Raw genomic sequence first — 20,850 nt, 5'->3', positions numbered from 1 at the left:
TGGGTGGTACTGCAGTCTGGTGTATGATGTGAGGGCCATTTTAGTTGAGGTCAGCCCTTTTTTGTCTGTGCCTGAATACTCCATCAGTTTGGCTGATGAGAGCCAGGTACAGAAACACCACACTCTTTGTGCCAGGTTTGAGACCACTTCAGTGCTACCTGCTATCAGAAAAGTCAATCTACAAAATGGCTGTGTCTGGAGAGCAGCCTAAAGAATACACTTGAAAAAGTATTCACCCCAAACTTGTTCACCAGTTTGAGACAATGGATGAGCAATCACCTGTCCAGAAGTTATGTATAAAAGTGTGACCCAAACCATCCCACTTTGTTCCAGTTCTGAGTCTTTTATGACCAGAGAAGGGAGCATTATTCAGAGTACTCAATGGACTGCTGAGCAGCAATCCGGCAGGGCCAGACATACTACTTCCCTCTAATCAAAGACAGGCAGGCTTGGTGTCTGCCTAATACCCAGTTTCCCAGAGGTGAGGGGACATCACCGGAACCTGAAGTCTGCTCGTTTGGCTTAAGGAGCTTTCAATCTGTTTGACAGATTTTGAAGGCTGTCTGTCTGCTGTGAGAGGTAAGGAGTCTGCCTTGCCCTGCAGGGAGATTAGGGCCAGAACAGATCCCAACAAATCAAACTCAGTCACTGCCTGTTTAAACCTCAACCTGTCGCTCTCGGAGTCCCCCAAAAGGTCTATCCTCTCTCCAACCCTTTTCAACCTCTTTACGGAACCCCTCACTCTCATTCTCAAACAAGCCAAAATCAGTTACCACCTATATGCCGATGATACCCAACTATACTACAAGATTAAAACCCACAACTGTTAAATATTAGATTGCGATGTGAACATTACCGACACCATCTTGTCCCACTTAGGCCCTTTTTTGCGAGCACGTAAACGGCAGCCATTTTAAGACTGTGGCCACTCTCGTAACATTGGTGATCGCCTGCGCGTCTCCCCGACCTTGCGATCATCCCCTGTGCGCTGGCAACCCCCAAGCACATGCTACAGTCATAAAGCATCCTCAGCACGACCTCGCCCCGGAGCCACTTCCTGTGCCGAGCCCACATACCCTTTCATCCCTGGCGCATGAACCGGCCCTTCGATAATCTCCTCCCCCGCACCTAGCTGCTCGATCCGATCCCTGGCCATAACCAACCCCTGCGGATACAGTTTATTGCCCCATACAGTAGGATTCCGCCTCTCATCAAAGGAGCCGGAATTAATCACTGCCACAACCCCATGAGATCCGACCGATTGCGCGTATCTCAGCTCCTGCCGGAATGCCCAGCTGTGCGATAGCAATCACCTACTGAAACCGGGGTGGGGGTACAGTACTGTTGGTATGTGTGGGAACGGGCCTGAAGCGGGGATTCCAAAGTTGGCTTACAATACATCAAAGTAATATCAGGAATGTGTTACACTGTAATAAAGAGATAAACCTGTGTATAAAAGGCCAGGCCACAGAGATGCAGTTAGAGCACCTCGAGACGACACACTGCTTGTCCGAGTTGATGTGTTTTCCTTCGAAGAATAAATCAGTGTCCTGCTTTCCAGAATCCAGTGCCCGCCTCTTTATTTGATAATTTCGATTAAATTAAAGGCGACTAACGCTAAAGCAGTGCTTGAGGATATCTGGGGAAAATCTGCTTTTATTCAACAATTGGCGTCCCAACGCGGGGCCCATCAGCGACACGTGGGTCCAGTGAGAGAGGTCCTAACGACTGAGTGAACGACCGCAACGATTGGGAGAGCTCCTGCCCGATAGACCCTCGTCTGGCAGCCGATCATCTGACCTTCACCGGTTCTGAACGGACCTCTCTCGAGTGATCTACGGTCCTGACTGGGATCCCACAGGAGTGCCGCGGCAACAATGGAAAATAGAGGACGATCGGGCGCTGGAAGTGGAAGACGAGAAACAGTCCATACAGTCCGGGTAAGGTCGTGCAGCACGACTGTTTTGATCGATTGATTGTTTGTTTGGAAAAATACTAGTATTCGCTTATTTATTAGTCCGTTTAGCCTTCGTTGCTACCCGGCGCATTTGATTATTTATTGATTCGTCTAGCCATTGTTGCTACTCGACCTATTGGTTCTCTTCGAGATATTCTCTGCTTGCAAACAACGAAGAATAGAAATATTCTGTCTAGTCTTTGCAGGTAGTGAAGGATAGGTAGTGCGGCCCTTTGTCCAACATTGTTTGAGTTCTTCACTTGTCCGATATACGTCATGCCTATCTTCTCCCCACTGATTGGAAATTGGTTCAACCCAGACCGTTTATTAGAGGTAGATCATCCAGCTCCACTGGAAGGCACCCCTAATAAGGACATGTATGTTAGATATGGACTAGTCTCCGTAGCTTACAGTAAACCATGGCATAAAAATACCAAGAAAGATCGAGAAAGTCAGTGGCCACTAATAGGATCTTTTGACCTCACAAAAAATTGAAGCGCTAGAAATAGCTCTTCACAAAAATAGAACCGCGCCGACCATGCTTGATAGTCTCGGCATATGGCACAAAGAAGCAACGCAACGTAAAAAGAGAGACGAAGCAAAAAGCCAGAAAGAACTACGAAAGGCAGCTCACTTAGCTGGTAAAAAGTTAGAAGAGGAAGTGAAGGAGAGACAAAATGCAAAGAAAGAACGAGAATCTGGAACCTCAGGCCAATGCCCTGTTAGAACACCCTCAGCGCTTTACCCTGAACTACCATCAAAGCAAAGGACGGATGATGATTTACTCTTGGGTCCCCCGATCATCTATATGCCTCCTCCTTAGTACAACACCTAGAATCCCAGAACTTGACTGAAGGTAGTGCCAGGGCCTCGGTACCCACGGCCTCCGCGTCGACTGAGCCTCTCGTACTAAGCACTTCACCGAACAGTTCAGTAGGTAAAACTGAAACCCAAGAGAGTGAACCGGCAAGAATCCCCCGTTTGAGCACTGCTGAGCGGGCCGGCATCGACAGAGTAGTAAAGACCTTAGTCGATAGGAAGGAAACCGAAGAGCATATCACAGACACGTGCGACTCTTACGATGGCAATTACAAACAACATATCGTCGTGCGTTTTTGCTACCACACCCTCACGGCATACGAAGAAAAATATAAATATAAAGAAACAGGACCTGACCGTCTCATGACTCTATATAGGAAAGTGGATACAGGGGATGAAAGTGAATGTAATGTAACCGATCTCTTCTCTTACACTTTAGAAGTTTTTCGCCACCTCATAGAACAGGGACAAATAGTTAAGAGTGTCGCGCCTGAGATCACTGAACCCCCGATTGAAAGAATTGATAATATGATGCCCATAAAGGAAGCTGCCCCCTACTGGGTTCCCCCGAGAGGGTCGGGAACTAACGACGATATAAATCATCAGGATGCGAAAGGAAGAGTGGTATACAACTGGGTGTATCAGCCTTGGGACAGGCAGGACATCCTGACGTTCCGCAAATCCTTGCCGGACTTGCGAAAGAATCCCACCGCATTCTATACAGAACTAGGTACCGCTATGGGATCAACAATCATGACCATTGCCGATATTGACTTGTTCTTTGGGTTATGTCTGCCAGCTGACGTGTGGAAGCAAATCCGGAAAGTCGACCACACTGATCTGTTCGGACATACCTGGGAACAATTCGACAAACTGAATAAGCAACGAAACCCCGGACAGAAACCTCTAAAAGAAATATTAGACATTCCAGATAAAATTGTACAAAAAGTTAAAATTCTGGTCCCTGAGAAAAAGGTAGACTGGTCTATAGTGACCGCCTGCCGCCAAAAACCCGAAGAAGATGTCTCCCGGTTCGAAACGGTGTTTTCCGCCTACAGTGGACAGGACATGACCACTGCGACCGAACATCGATTGTTCGTACAAAATTATGTCAAAGGATTGTTACCGGAAGTTTCACAGAAATTGCAAACCAGTGAGAGCAGTTGGGCTGCGTCGAAGCCCGCAGCCATCCTCCAAATGGCTCAAAACTACGAACACCAAAAGAATGAAAACGATCGAGCTTCCGAAAGGAAAAAGAAGGATTTGAAAGAACGCGTTATGATAGCCCAATTACAAGGCGCGAGTCTAGGGAAAGAACAGTATCAGGGAGGTCACTAACAGAATACCCCTAGATTTCCACCGCCCCGAAGCAATGCACCCACACCCTACACTAGGCGCAGAGACATAGGCGAGAACCAATGTGCTTTTTGTAAGGAGTATGGGCATTGGAAGTCCGGTCCTGTAAAAATAATCAGGAACAAAGAAGCAAGAGAACAGGCGAATGGACCGAGAAATAGAGGACGCAGACGAGGGCACGCAAACAACACTAGTGACGAAAGGCCAGGGAGAACGAATACTTTTGACCGTCCCCGACAGAATCAGTACCAACAGTCTGACCACGATAACGCATACGACTACGCATAGGACTGCCAAGGGCAAGGGAGGGATCCAGTCAAGCTCTATGTTGACCAGCAAGGCCCTTATGTTACCGCAAAGGTCCTAGGCACGAAGTCTCCATTTTTGGTAGACATAGGTGCAACACGTAGTGCATTATCTAAACGACTGATTCCAAGGGCACCCTTGTCTGGCTCACACGTGACATCAATAGGATTTGATGGAACGCCCTCCACCAACCCCTTGTCCAAACCGATCCCTTTTGATCTTGAAGACAATATCACTGACACGACATTTCTTCTTTCCTCCAATACCCCGGATGCATTATGGGTCTCGACTTGCTGAAATATTTTCGAGCAACTATAAGATGCTCACCTGACGGAGTCCGAGTCCTCCTATATGACAACCCTGGCCCACTCAGACCTTGCCCTCCACGACACATGTACTCCATTGCTGACGCAGACGCCTCCCTACTCAATACTTTGCCATCGCACTTATGGGCGAAAGCTGACTCAGATTTAGGATGAATGATGATAGACCCAGTGCATGTGACGGTACGAGAAGACGCAACGCTGCCAAAAATACCCCAGTACAAGATATCTCCAGAAGGCGAGAAAGCGCTAGTTGAAATAATAGTCACTAGTAGACGCAGGCGTAGTAGAGGAAGTGGTTAGCAACACCTGCAACAGCCCAATTTTACCAATCATCAAGAGACAAGGAGAGGGAGACGAGAAAGCTTAGCGCTTCATTATCGACCTACGAGGAGTCAACAAGATAGTTGTGCCACAGTACCCTGTAGTCTCCGACATCACCACCATCCTGACTCTGATCCCATCGACTGCCACCACCTTCACTGTCATCGACCTCAAAAATGCCTTCTTCTCCATACCCATTCACCCAGACAGCCGCTACCTCTTCGGATTTACCGTAAGATCCCGCTCGTATAGATTTTGTCGAGCACCCCAGGGGTACACCGAAACCCCAAGTATCTATAGCCAGGCACTCAAAAGGCAGTTAGACGCAGTTCAGTTACCAGACGGAGTGGTGTTAATACAGTATGTCGATGATATCCTTTTGGCAGCCGACACCACTCCACTTGCAGTCACAGCCACCATCCAGCTCCTACACTTCCTTGCAGAGAATGGTCACAAAGTTTCCCGAAAAAAGTTGCAGTTCTGTAAACCCCAAGTAACCTACTTAGGACACCTCTTGTCAAAGGAAGGAAGGAAACTCACACCTGACAGAATCCAGACAATCCTCGACACTCCCGTCCATAAGAACCAAAAGCAAGTCCGCTCTCTGGTAGGCCTCACCTCATTCTGCCGACAATGGTTGCCGAACTTTAGCCTCATAGTCAAGCCCCTACTTTCCCTCTTAGCCAAAGATGTCCCCTTCCCCTCCCTTGGACCCTTGAATGCCAAACCTCTTTCAAAGAACTACGAGACGCCCTTTGTACGGCACCCGTTCTAGGAACCCCAGACTATTCCAAACCATTCTCCCTTTTCACGCATGAACGAGAGGGATGTGCTTTATCTGTCCTGACACAATTGATTGGCCCCAAACAACGCCCTTGCGCCTACTTCTCAGCCACTCTTGACCCCGTAGCAAGAGCATTACCAGCCTGCCTACGAGCTGTTGCAGCCGCAGCAGTCTCGATAAGACAAAGTGAAGGAATTGTGCTTTCCAACCCCCTTACAGTATTAGTACCCCATGTTGTTGACACCCTCCTGAACCAGACCAAGACACAGCACCTGACTAGTGCACGACTGACCGGATATGAGTTAACCCTATTGGCTCCGCACATTACTCTGAAACGATGCACCACTCTGAACCCGGCCACGTTGTTACCACTGCCTGAAAACGACCCTACATGACTGTGTGACCCTCACTGATGATCAGACAAAGAGTAGAGTAGACTTCCGAGACACTGCCTTCCCAGAACCTGACGGAGAACTATGGGTAGGTCGCTCATGCATCAAACTCCCCGATGGCACCACCTCAGCCGCATATGCCGTTACCACAGCCCGAACCATTGTTGAAGCTGCCCGCATTTCCCAGCGATCCGCACAGGCGGCAGAACTGATTGCCCTCACACAAGCGTGTATTTTAGCAGCAGGGACAACAGTAAACATTTACACGGACAGCCAGTATGCCTTCGGGGTAGTTCATCATTTCGGGCTCCTTTGGAGGGAAAGAGGATTCCTGACCTCATATGGCACACCGATCTTACATGGAGATCTAGTCTCCGCCCTGACCGAAGCAGTCCACCTCCCCAAGCAGCTAGCAGTAATCAAGTGCCAGGCACATAAGAAAGTGACGGACATTGTAGGACAGGGAAACGCACTAGCTGACACCGCTGCCCGAGCCACCACCGAAAACAGGACAACGACACGAATATATGTGACCAGGTCACAAGCAGAGAAATGGACAGACGCTAGGACCACTATCAGAGATATCCAACAGATGAGTACACAATACGAACTGACTGAATGGGCTTGGTTGGGACTAAAAGATGATGAAGGCTGCTGGAGGACAAAAGACAGAGACAAATGGCTGTTACCCAATGCATATCTGATCCCCATGTTGACCATGGCGCACTTACCGGTACACATAGGCTCCACCCCCATGATCGAACTAGTCACTAGGGTATGGCATAATGACAGGATAGCAGATTCAGCGAAACGCTTGGTTCAGCAATGCATGGTATGCCTACAACACAATCCAGGGAAAGGGACAATAGTACCACGGGGAGGATTTGGAGTCCCCGACCATCCGTTTGAAGTCCTCCAAATGGATTACATACAGTTCGACAGGTACCATGGTCTGAAATACACACTAGTCCTAGTATGTGCGTTCAGCAAATGGGTAGAAGCATACCCCACCCGCGACAACACCGCCACCATTACTGCAAAAGTGTTGTTAAAAGAGTTTTTCCCACGCTACGGCCTCTGTCAAATTTTGTGGAGCGACAATGGCCCCCACTTCATAGCCGAAGTTATCCAGCTCATACTAAAGGGTCTGGGTGTAAAGCAAAAGTTCCACGCAGTTTTCCACCCCCAATCTGCAGGTCTAGTAGAAAGGGACAACGCCACCTTGAAACTAAAACTAGCCAAGATAGTCGCCACCACAGGACTGAAGTGGCCTGATGCCCTCCCACTAGCATTGCTATCAATGCGCTCCACCCCAACCAGACACCACTTGACTCCGTACAAAGTTGTCTTTGGCCGGCCAATGAACATATGGGCCGCGCCGAAGCCAGCTTCCATCCACGATGTCCCCGACATCCTAATGTCTGATTATTTGCATAACCTTACCAAAGAACTAACTGTCATCCACCAACAGGTGCAGCAAGCCATCCCAGACGCATCCAGAGGCCCTGGATACGACATCAAGCCTGGAGAGTAGGTCTTAATCCGGAACTTCCAGAGAACGAAGAGTTTGGAACCCAGGAGGACGGGCCCCTGGCAAGTCTTGATCACCACCTGAACTGCACTCCGAGTGGAAGGGAAGAAAAACTGGCTGCATGCACATCACTGCAAAAGAATACCCCCAACACTGGCAACGAATGAAGACGTGGACACCCAAGAAGAACTCATGAGCAAAGACAGACCAGCCCTGAGTTGTTACCCGGAATCAGAGACACTCGAATTGGCAAAGTTTTCCGATCCCACTGTACCATCCAGGGAAGGGTACAACTTACGACGAAAGGAGAGGGCTCCGGCAAAGCAGGCCACTAACTGAGTCAACAGTCTCAGAGCGGTAGCTAACACTACAAAGGCTACCAGGAGAGACGCCAGACAAAGTGTGTGGTTCTGCCCGCTACCGGGCCTTCTTGAAGGTGATGGAAGATCCCGGACAATCGAAGACCCACTGCAAAGACCCCAAAACTGCCAGGCTGCATAGCACAAAGACAATCGTACTTTTCATTTCATCCCTCCTCTGCCTCTTGCTCATGGCTACAGTTTGGGCCATAGAAGAAAATGCTCCCACTCATCAGGCAATGATACAGACTATGCAGCCCACCACCAAGAAAGAGCATCATCTGGTCTCACTCTCCCCTCATCTCCGAGAGCGACGTAAAGAATTCTGGAACAATTCCTTCGTACAATTGCTGCACCAACATAATCTTGTTGCCAATGCCACGAACTGTTGGATGTGCGGGCTGCTACCACACGCAACCGAACAGTCTATTCCCTTCATCCCTTCACCTTTCTCTGTCCATGGATCCTGCCTTGCCTGGCTGATGCTCCTGCAGGAGAGCTATAAGGACAATACTACATCTGGTGAAACGATCTCGCAGTTCTACGATGAGGTTTGGCTAGACAAAACTAGAAAAACATCAGTTCCTTTTTGCCCTCAGACCTCAAACACCACACTTCAAATGGACATTCCGGAGAAGGAACGGCTCGAGATGCAGGTATTCAACAATCCAGCCAGGCCCACTTTTTCATACCTACGCAAACGGACTGCTGCAACTCTGACTGTGTCCTTATCTGTGGTAAATGTCTCAGGCCTTGTTTGCATCGAGGGACATGGGACAAAAATCGTGGGCCACAGCTCCTGTTCCATAAAAAGGACCTTGAATACTGCTGACCCCCCTTCATTTGTAGTATCTCCCAACATGTATTTCGTCTGCGGCACTAAAGTCTACACCTGGCTCCATAAAGGCTGGGGAGGCACTTGCTACATCTCCTTTGTTTTTCCTCCAACCTATGTGGCACCAGCAGCATACCACAGGCAGAAGCGCTCAAAGGACACAGAACAAGCGGACTCCACCTCTTCGCAGTTCCTCGATGCTGCGAAGGGACTCATTCCTTTCTGGGGCCCGATGTCAAACAGTCGGGCCATCCGTCATCTAACCCAAGCAGTCGAAACAGCATTGAACATCACAGCAGGCATCCTTGCTAACAACACAGCTGAGCTGCAGGCGGTCCGCCTCGTGACTTTGCAGAACCGCCTTGTGCTCGACGTGGTACTAGCGGATCGCGGAGGAGCATGCCGCATCATCGGTGCCAGCTGTTGCACCTTTGTCCCGGACTATTCACCTTCTGTCTATAAAGCAATAGAACACCTTCACAAACTATCTTCGGAAATCCACCAGGAACAAGACGGCTGGACACTTGGAGGCTGGTTTTGGAACACTTTGAAAGATTGGGGCTGGAAATTGTTGATAATAATATTGGTGCCAGTTTTTGTATTGTGTGGGTGTTGCCTGGGAATACAATGCATACCGCCCTTGAGCTCTCTTTTCGCGAATTCAATATGCCCTAAAACTTTGGACAATAAGTTTGAAAACATGAAAGCATTGTACGAGACCGAGATCCACTACATAATGAACATTGACATAGATTAACAAGATATCGTGCTATGTTCAAAGGAAGGACTGTTAAATATTAGATTGCGATGTGAACATTACAGACGCCATCTTGTCCCACTTAGGCCCTTTTTGCGAGCACGTAAACGGCAGCCATTTTAAGACTGTGTCCACTCTCGTAACATTGCTGATCGCCTGCGCGTCTCCCTGACCTTGCGGTCATCCCCCGCGCGCTGGCAACCCCCAAGCACATGCTAGAGTCATAAAGCATCCTCAGCGCGACCCTGTCCCGGAGCCACTTCCCGTGCCGAGCCCTCATACCCTTTCATCCCTGGCGCATGAACCGGCCCTTCGATAATCTCCTCCCCCGCACCTGGCTGCTCGATCCGATCCCAGGCCATAACCAACCCCTGCGGATGCAGTTTATTGCCCCATACAGTAGGATTCCGCCTCTCATCAAAGGAGCCGGAATTAATCACTGCCACAACCCCATGAGATCCGACCGATTGCGCGTATCTCAGCTCCTGCCGGAATGCCCAGCTGTGCGATAGCAATCACCTACTGAAACTGTGGTGGGGGTACAGTACTGTTGGTATGTGTGGGAACGGGCCTGAAGCGGGGATTCCAAAGTTGGCTTACAATACATCAAAGTAATATTAGGAATGTGTTACACTGTAATAAAGAGATAAACCTGTGTATAAAAGGCCAGGCCACAGAGATGCAGTTAGAGCACCTCGAGACGACACACTGCTTGTCCGAGTTGATGTGTTTTCCTTCGAAGAATAAATCCGTTTCCTGCTTTCCAGAATCCAGCTCCCGCCTCTTTATTTGATAATTTCGATTGAATTAAAGGCGACTAACGCCAAAGCAGTGCTTGAGGATATCTGGTTAAAATCTGCTTTTATTCAACACAATGACATCCTTCACTTCAATGACACTCTGTTGAAAGTCCAAGACTGGTTCCACCTTAATCATCTCAAACTCAATCCTAAAAAACCAAAATTATCCTTTTCACCCCTAAATTCAACTCCCTACCCATTCAACTCTGGCCTAAAGACATCACAGCCCTTAATTGCTCCCTCTCCACCTCCAATATGGTCAAATCCCTAGGTATCAGCATTTATCAGAACCTTACTCTCATTCCCCACATCAAAAAAACAGCAAGAAGTGCTCTCTCCACCCTACACCACCTCAAAAAAGTTAAACCTTTCATTCCAGCTGATGATTTCAAAATCGTCGTACAATCTCTTGTCCTATCCAGGATTAACTATAGTACCGCCACTCTGGCAGGCACCCCCAAAGTCCACCTGGCACCAATTAAATCTGTCCTCCACTTAGCCGCCAGACTAATTTCTGACTGTCGAAAATTTAACCACATTTCCCCTGTCGTCAAAAACCTGAACTGGCTCCCAATCGAAGGTCGATCCACCTACAAGATTGCTTGCATTACCCATAAAGCTCTTCACCAAGACACCCCCTCTTACCTGTCAAGCAAACTACAAAAAGCAGGGAGCACTAGATCCCTGAGAAGTAGAAACTCCCTTGTCCTTATCCCTCCCAAATTAAAATGCAAAAAGACCCAATCTCGTGCATTCTCTGGTAATGTCCCCACTATCTGGAATGCACTACCCAAAGACCTTCGCTGCAACCCCTCCTATCCTCTCTTCAATAGGAGACTCAAAACTCTTCTCCTCAATAAATACTGGGGTTCTTAATTTTTATTGATCTTGAACTTCCTCATCACCCTTCTATCACTCTCTCTGTCACCCAACATTCTCCCCCTTCCATCTCACCCACCCCCTCCTCAACCTCTTCCTTAGCGCTATCTTCAACTCCCCCTGCACCACCTCTACTCTGCTCTACTGACCCCCTTTTGCTTACTTACCACTTTGTACATTTTATTTTATTTTTCTTTTAATTTCTCCTGCTCATTTCAACTTGTATATTACTTAATATGTACTTGCTCTGTTCATGTGTCATCACTATGTAAAGCGCTCTGATACTCTCGGGTCCAGCAGCGCTATATAAAACTTTTTAAATAAATAAATTTAGATCTCGGCCGACTAGTTTCTCTGTCATAACGGTGACGAATATCCCATCCACTGAAATTTAAATCATATAGCATCTAATCCTGGCGCCCTCCTTCCTAGGCTGCAGCAGCGACCATCTCTGTGCGGGAGGTGCCCCTGACCCAGCTGAGGCTGGCGATGAGAGGGCTGCGCTTGGAGGAATAAAGGAGACCTGATCCACATCCTAGTGCGATGCCCCGGAGTGCATGACTGCTTGACTCTGGAGGGGGGACCTTCTGCCAGCATTTACTCTGCCTACACATGACCAGTGCCTCCGGGAAGGGAGCTGCTATCCTCTGTGGCCATTGCTGCTTGACTACCTCCTAAACCCCCTATTGTACGCCGAGCCTTAGGCTTAGGTGCCTGTCCATTGATGGAGAAGCCCATTACGTTGGACCCTGTTGACCCGCTTGTTTTTCCCCAGTATTAGCCCCTTTTCTCTCCTAAATATGCATCTCCTGTGGTCTGGGAAGTGGGGATGGACAGCTGGTCACTCTTTAGCCAGGACCCGTGGGGACTCACCTTGCATTCAGGTGCCACCACCCACCTCCTGCGGTTCCCGCTCAAAATGGGGTCCCTGCACAATATTAAACTCCTGTCCCTAAATATCAAAGGGCTCAGTTCCCCCAGCAAGCGGAAACAAACTTGATATGACTTCCTCCAGCAGGACTCTATATTAAAACAGCGGGTGTTGATATCCTTTTTTAGAAAGGTTTCTACTCTAAGTTACTGAAGACTTCCCAGGACCCAGAAGGGTGTTTATTAACCCTGACGGTTGAGAGGGGGAAATCTGTCCTCACCCTCCTCAACTAAATGCCCCAAAGCAAGCAAAAGGCACATTTCTATGTTAAGTACTTAAGACCCAACTCGGTTCTGCCAGAGGAGACCTAATAGTGGGAGGGGACTTTAACCTAGTATGGGGCCCCAAATTAGACAGGAACATATAACACTTTCAAGGCACTGGAGCCATGTCTAGGCAGCTCCGACGGAAACTTGCAGACCGCGGCTTGGTTGCCGCATGGCAATACTTACACCCGTATGCAAGGGTATACTCCTTTTATTCAGACGTACACTGGATGACGACTCAGATCTCGACTATCTCTATTTTAGATCATGCTAATGTCGAACTCATGTGGACTTCACGTCAGGCTTTTTACATGAGGTCCCTCCCCCACTGGTACCTGCACCCTCAGCCCCTACATGACCCATTAGACATAACCTCTATCAAGGAGGCAATAGCCAAAAACTCCAAGCTCAAAGCTTTGTCAGGAACTTCCCCCCACACGTACTCTGGCATGCTTTCAAGGTGACGATCAGGGGGGTTATCTCCTCAACATCTATAGCTAGAACACAAGAGGCTGACCTGTTTGAGGCTAACCTCACTGAGGAAATCCATTTTGGTGCATTCGGATAAACAGCTCCCCACCGCACATGCTAAATGTCAGCAGGCAGTGTTGAGGCCACCTGAGTGCACACCTGGTTAACAAGGCGGAGAGATCTCTATTGCCCCTTAAACAAAAATATTACATGAAGGGTGATAAGGTGAGCACTCTCTTGGGCTGCAGGTTGTGGATGAAATACTCCCGTTCCCACATCTCTATCCTGCGTGTGGGGAACTCCACTTGGGCCTTCCAGGAACCGAATAAGCTAGAGGCATTTCATGCCTACTACCAGAATCTCTATTCCAGCAAAGGGGACGATCCCGCTGCCATTGATTCTTACTTCCACGATTGTCCCTGGCCTCCCTTAGACCATTGGATTGCCCAGGAGCTTGGAAGCCCTTTTACAGCGGCTGAGCTGATTTGCTCCCTTCAGGGGCTCACAGTGGAGAAGACCCAGGCCCAGACAGCTTATTGGTCTCCTTTTACAAGTTTTTCCTCTCCCATTCGAAACAGCACCTGCTTGAACTCTACAACTCTTTTACACATACCACAGGCCTCACACTAACTATGTCGGCAGCTGAGATAACGCTCATTCCTAAGCTGGGTAAAGACCCACTCTTTGCGCCTCCTATCGGCCATTCGCCTAACGTAACACAGATGCCAAGCTTTATACCAAATTGCTAGCCTATCATCTGGCAACCCTGCTGACGGGGTTAATCGACCCTGACCAGGCTATCTGTGCACTGACAACATCAGGTGTCTTACCCACTTGGTTAAAGAAATTTGGGCTCACGACATCCCAGTCTGCCTTCTCTCCCTTGACGCAGAGAAGGCGCTTGACCTGGTCAGTTGGGCATTTGTACATGCAGTCCTTCACAAGATCGGTCTGGGCCCTACTATGATTAGTAGAATCATGGCTCCATATGTCGCACGCACTGCAACCATCCGAGTGATGGATCAAACCACCCGATCTTTCACCCTTCACAGGGACAACTCATCAGGGGTGTCCTCTATCTCTCCTGCTTTTCGCCCTCGTGGTGGAACCCCTGGCCATCCGCCTACGGCAAGACCAGTCTATATCCGGCATTCCCTTTGGAGTACAGAAGACCAAGGCCCTGTTATTTGGTTATGATCTATTGCTGGCACTAACGGAGCTAGAGGTTTCTCTCCCCGCAGTGGTACAGTGCCTGCGTACATTTGAAGCGGTCTCTGACTATAAGATCAACATGACCAAATCCCACATACTTAACCTGACCATCCCACTGCCATAGGTTCCACACTCGGCGGAGCTTGTTCCCTTCCAGTGGGTGTTGCGCTCAATACTGTACCTCTGCCTCACCATTACTTCTTCTCTATAGACTTGGTCCCGAGCCAACTGGAAATCATTTCACAGGGCCATCTTAGAGGAGCTGCGGAGGTGGAGTCCTCTCCACATCTCCTAGCTGAGTCATATAAACGTGGTAAAGAGGAATGTCCTCCTGCGCCTGTTGTATCTATTCCAGTCCTTTCCAACACCTATCCCAGCTAACAATATCAATTCATGCAGAGGCATCTCTCATCCTTCATCTGGAAGAGAAAACAACCCCCCATGTAAAATAATTTAATGATGCTGCCACGAAACCACAGCGGTATCGCATGCTCGAATCTCCTAGACTATTATTGGGCTTCCCATCTGTGCTATATCTCCGAATGGTTGGTCAGGGAATGAGAAAAACACTGGTTGCATATGGACTGGGAGGTGGCCTGTAGGCTGCTGTGGGACCTGGCCTGGCTCCTGCGATACCATCATCCCAATAGTGCATACCTGGTGACCCTGACCCGCACAATCTAGGGCAGATTGGTGATTGGGAGAGGCCTTTCCTCTTTTCCCTTCCCGAACACCCTGATAGCAGCAACACAGACTTAAAGCTACCCATCTCCCCAGGGTCTTTCACGGAATGGGATAAGGGTAAATGTAGGACCCTTCAGGATCTAGTCCAGGGGCTGAACATCAAGCCCATTGAGCAATATAAACACAAATTCACTATCCTTGATAAATCCCACCACCAATACTTCTAGCTTTGTCACTGGGCACTCCTCCCCCCATGCTGCTGGTGTTACTCAGTCTCTCACCCCCTTGGTAACCTTAGTGCGAGGTTTTGAGGGGTCCAAGGGTCTCATTTCTAAAATGTATAGTGTTTTGTAACAGTACCACCTACTCCCCGGTCACCCCTAGCAAGCTAATTGGAAACAGAGAGTACCCTGAGGATCTCACAGAAGAAATGGGAACTTTTTGGGCATGAGATTCCCAAGACTCATAGGAGCATCTTCCAACAAGAATCGGTGTATAAACTAATGCTGCAATGGTACTACACTGCGGAATGCTTACACACCAAATACCCTGCAACCCAAGCTATGTTCTGAAAGAGTCGATCAAAGGTCAGGGATTTCCAGCATATATGGTGATCATGTCCCTTCCACACTGTATTTTGGAAAGAAATCATGGGGCACGTTAAGAACACACTGGGATTTCTCCATACCAGCAGATTACTGCATAATCATCCTATGGGTTAGATTTGTCACACTCAAAGCAGTGACTAATGTGGCCTGGTATCTTGCCTGTCATATGACTGGAGCAGCAAAGCAGCTCATAGCTTTGGGTTGGAAAACCCTTTCTGCTCCTTCAGTGGAATGGTTCACTCGGCTATGGCATTCCTTCGCTATGGAGCAGATGCCACACAAGATGGCGCTTTCTGAAAAGAAATGTTTGAGGCATGCGTGCTGTAGATACACATGCTTTGCATACTCCTGCTCAACCCAATCTAGTGTTGGGTCCGGATGTTTGCAAGTTGTTTTTCTTCAAAGAAGTCTTTCCTAGTCACAAGGTAAGCTAACTCCTCCTTTTGGTGCTAGTGCGCATGGTCATCAGCTCCATTGTTAGATTGTTTTTTACGCTATCAGGTTTGGAAGTGTATTGCTGCACTCCGGTTCTAAACTGTTCTTCGGGTTCCCCTTGACGCGCAATCCGATCTACCCTCAATGGTATTGTTTCATCCGCGTTTCCCACTTCTCAGCATATAGTTTCTGCATCGGAATCGACTTTTCGATTAGAAAGCTTCATGGGCGGCCTTCAGGCCTAACCGTGCAGGGTCTGACTCCATTTAAATTCTGTCCTCTGTGCCACAGGAAATATCCGCGGACAAATTCACTTGAAGTGTGCAACTTGTGCTGGTCTCCTGAGCACAAAGAAGAAGACTGCTATACTTGCAGATCTTTTCGATCAAAGAAAACTATTCTTGATTGTCGGGCTGGACGCAGCATCAAAGCATCGAAGACACCCAAGAAGACATTGAGGCTTCAGCGGCACAGGAGGAGGAAGACTTCTCCAAACAAGACTCAGACTCGGAGCTTGAGATAGACATGGACTCCAAACAACTGCTGCAGGGACAAGGTGACGTGAGTTCTAAAGACCCCTTGCCCCACAAACTACTCAAAAAAGCACAAGGCTTCAGCACCACCTCTTCCTTATGGCCAAGGTTGGCATCGAGACAATGTTTCTGACGCCCCGTCTCCAGGCCCGACTCCGAAACACAGTTGAGCCTTCCGGCTCGGTACCGAGTAGACTAATGTCCTCATCAGAACTGAAGCCCTCCGGTTCCAAACACAAGTCCGGCTCGGATCCGAAATCCTCTGGGGCGAAAGCCAAGCAGCTGTCAGAGCCGAAACCTTCCGCACCGACGGCCAGCCTATACCGCCACTGAAGACGGCAGCACTGAAAGCTTCAGCGCAGACACAGAAAGATACCCCTTTGGATCTGAAACTGGTCGTTATTCCTTTAAAAATGGATCCCAAGCAAAAGAAGATCTAAATTAATCCTGAGACTGGCCATAATCACACCAAGCCACCTTAGAAACACAAGCTTCCTAATGAGGACACTTCATATAAGATCCCCTTAAAAAGGAAATCTGTTGCTACAAGTCATCCATCATCACCACTACCTCCACCACCCTCTTCTCCACCAGCGAAACCTTTGCAAATTACACCTTAGTATTCTCCACAATCTCACCATGATGATGATGAAGCTGATGATGGGGGGATACATTTCCCAATAAATCCATGGACAGATAATACAGTTGATCCCCCCAGCAGATAATGATCCAGACCTTCACCCAGCCAAGCCATCTCCTCCAGACGACAATGCATTCCATCAAGAACTCCTCGCCAGGGCTGCACAACACCATTGGGTGGCTCTGCACAAAGAATCACTAGAGGAAGATGTTATGTTTGAAACGTTAGGATCCACACAAAGGTCATCACAAACACTTCCCATGCTTAAAAGCATGATGAAACCTGCTGATGAGATTTTTAACGACCCGGTGAGAGCACGCATCTTGACTCCTAGGGTTGACAAAACATAGAAGGCCTCCTCAACAGACCCACTATTTATCAAATGCAAGTTGCCCTTAGATTCCCTGGTAGAGTCTAATGCTCATAAGTGGGCGAATTCCCAAACATCAGGGGATGCTTCTCTGCCAGATAAGAAGTCCAAGTTAATAGATTATTCTGGTAAGCGCATAGCTGCTCAAGCTGCAAATCAGTGGCACATTGCAAATACACAGGGTCTTTTAGCCAGGAAACGACAGGGCACACTGGGATGAAATGGAGCAATTGCTTAAAGATCTTCCAGATGAACATAAAGCTAAGGCGCAGGACTTAATAAATGAAGGTAAACTAATTTTTAATTACTCAATAAGATGCACTTTAGTTGCTGCAGATACTGCGGCTAGGGAAATGAATACTAGCATCTTACTCAGGAGACACACTTTGTTGAGGATCTCTGGGTTTAAGCCAGAGGTCCAGCAATCCATCCTTAGTACACCTTTTGATAAGAAACATCTTTTTGGTCATAACATGGATCAAGCGCTAGAGAAGATGAAAAAGGACACTGAAGTGGCCAAGTCAATGGGAGCGCTCCAGTCTCTGTAAACGGAGCGACAAAAGGAGCCTCTGTTGGACGGAGGAGGGTCCAAAACCCCATCCCCAGACCAGAATAACTCAACCTATAAAGGTAACAACCAGTCCTCTCCCTCCAGAGGATTTTTTCGAGGAGGCTGTAGAGGGAACAACTTCAAGGGTAGGGGTACAGGCAACATCCCCCATAGCTCCCCTTCCCCGAATAAACAGTGACTTGCCCACGCTTCCCCCTGACTACACCACACCTGACTGGGAAAGACTTTAATAAACTCTCCCCGTTTGGCAGTCTATAGCAACAGATAAATGGGTGGTTGGAATTATCCAACATGGGTATTGCTTACTCTTACTAAAAGGAGCAGTAGAGCTGGTTCTAATACAGTATCAGGGCTCAGGAGTTTACTCTCTTTATTTTCTCATTCCCAAAAAGGACGGTTCCCTAAGGCCTATTCTGGATCTCAGAGAGTAAAACCTTATATATAGTCAGAACACTTTCGCATGGGGACGCTTCAACAGGTATATCCATTTTTACAAGGATCAGTGTGGCTTCCTAACGGGTCTCTCCGGGTGCGCATTTCTTGATCAGCGCAGACATGGGGCTCATCTTCCTATCTTGGCTAATACACTGTATGGTGTCCCATGGCACTTTCCCAACTGAAAATCATTACATTTGGCTTCCCGGGTCATCAAATGTTTCATCTGTTGCAGTGATGGTGACTGGTGTCATTGTAATGCTAAAATATGTTGCAAGATTGTTCATGCTCTGACACCACTACTGAGCATTATTTTGCTATGTTTTTGTATTGTACTGTTTGTTGAAAATCTATTAAAAAGGCAGACCCTGGTGATGAACCTGCTCAGTCCATTTCCCAGGTGATTACCGTGGGTGAGATATGTAGTGAGACTCACCCATAGTAAAAAAATATATATACATCAAAAACCTGGTAAGCAAAAAAATCTGGGTGAAACTCTTCTTGCAACACATATGAATTTATGAGATTAACAGCTTTAAAAACAGGCGCCATTCCTTACACAAAAAAGAAAGAAATTGAAATGTAGGGAAGACTGAAAACGTGTCAGCTTGTCTGTATTTAATTGGTCTCCTTTTCTTAATGAATGTAGTTAGTGTATTTGTAAAGAGGTGTACATGGAGTAATTGATGCAACATTAATTATCACACGTATGCTGAGCTTCACTGCAATAATTCTTACATTTTTATACAATGGTACGTTTATTACATCAGTGTATTTAATTACTTTATTAATGTGATAGTATATCTATTTGAATAACTGTATATGTGTCTGTTTTCATGAATGCAAAATTGGACATGAATAAAATATAAATAATGTTGAACTGGAATGTTTTTTTCTTTTTCTTCAAAGTTTCATGGATGCAATACATTTTGCTAAAAAGGGAGAGTTTGATGCCTATGTCGCGGTCGGTGGTGGTTCTGTGATAGACACGTGTAAGGCTGCCAATCTGTATGCCTCCAGCCCAGAGGCTGAATTTCTCGATTATGTTAATGCACCTATTGGGAAAGGAAAACCAGTCTATGTGACCCTCAAACCATTAATTGCAGGTAAAAAAACAAAGGAAAAAACATATATGTCTGTTTCTATGCTTGTGAAGTATGAGGAAAAATTTCTGTAACCAAATTTCTTTCAAAATAAAGTGGCATTTTCTTTTCTTTTTTAGATTTCCTAATCATAACACAAAGGGTCCCTCATTATTCTCTCCTAGCCCTGGCCCGATTTACCTTCTCATAAAATCTCCAGGAGTCCAACAAAGAACTCCATCCTCTATTATCAAAATGCAGATGATACTTAGCTGTATCTAACGTTCTCCTTGTCAAGCGCCATGCCTCACCTTGCCATTCCTCTAAACACTGTTCAAGACTAGAAAACTGCCTACCACTTACAACTTCATCCAAATGTAACAAAATGTTTCCTTATTTCTTCTTTCCAGTCATATCTATCAGTTCTGTCCTGGATGGATTCAATCAAAATATCAACATTGTCAGCTGTAAACCTTCCATCGTTGACAGTGCCAAATCCCTAGGAGTCATTCTAGAAAAAATAATAAACATACAGTCACAAGTCAACAGCATAGCCAAAGATTGGGCACTTCTATACAGACCGAGATCTCAAAACCCTGGTCCAAGCACTAGTATTATCAAGAATAGATCACTCTACTTCCCAGAATCTATCTTGCTCCACTGAAAATAGTTCTACATGCAGCAACAGCACCCTTTGTCTCTCGGGCCAAAATGAATGACCACTTCTTGCTGGTACTTTTACCCTTGCTGACTTCCCATTGAAGCAAGTGCTATCTCCAAAATGGCCTGCATCCCTTACAAGGCTCCCCACACCGTTACTCCCCGATACCTGGCTGTAAAGCTTCGACAATCTTTGGGAGTAGAGTAGAGTAGACCATCATGAAATGCTCAGGCACTGCTTCTAGAACCCTTATTTACATTTGGCTTCCCAGGTCGTCAATTGTTTCATCTGTTGCAGTGGTGGTGACTGGTGTTATTGTAATGCTAAAATATGTTGCAAGATTGTTCATGCACTGACACCACTAATGAGCATTATTTTGCTATGTTTTTGTATTGTACTGTTTGTTGAAAATCTATTAAACCGATTCGAAGTAAAAAAATAAAATAAATAAAAAAAAGGCAGACCCTGGAGATAAACCTACGCAGTCCATTTACCAGGTGATTACCGTGGGTGAGATATGTAGTGAGAC

At 47.3% G+C, this 20,850-nt stretch overlaps 1 protein-coding gene across 2 annotated transcripts in view; it reads left to right on the top strand.

Moving 5' to 3' along the window:
- The window catches only part of ADHFE1 (alcohol dehydrogenase iron containing 1), a 388,378-nt gene that overhangs the window by 158,297 nt on the left and 209,231 nt on the right, over positions 1 to 20,850 (top strand). For both annotated transcript variants that reach the window (XM_078687223.1, XM_078687222.1), the window contains one exon: positions 19,488 to 19,684. In XM_078687223.1, coding sequence (XP_078543349.1) covers positions 19,488 to 19,684 — 197 coding nt within the window. The remainder of the gene's footprint in view (positions 1 to 19,487; positions 19,685 to 20,850) is intronic.

Source organism: Lissotriton helveticus, chromosome 4_1 (genome assembly GCF_964261635.1).
Source record: "Lissotriton helveticus chromosome 4_1, aLisHel1.1, whole genome shotgun sequence".
Lineage (NCBI taxonomy): Eukaryota > Metazoa > Chordata > Amphibia > Caudata > Salamandridae > Lissotriton > Lissotriton helveticus.
The sequence above is the reverse complement of the archived record's forward strand: the minus strand, read 5'-3'. Positions and strand labels throughout refer to the sequence as shown.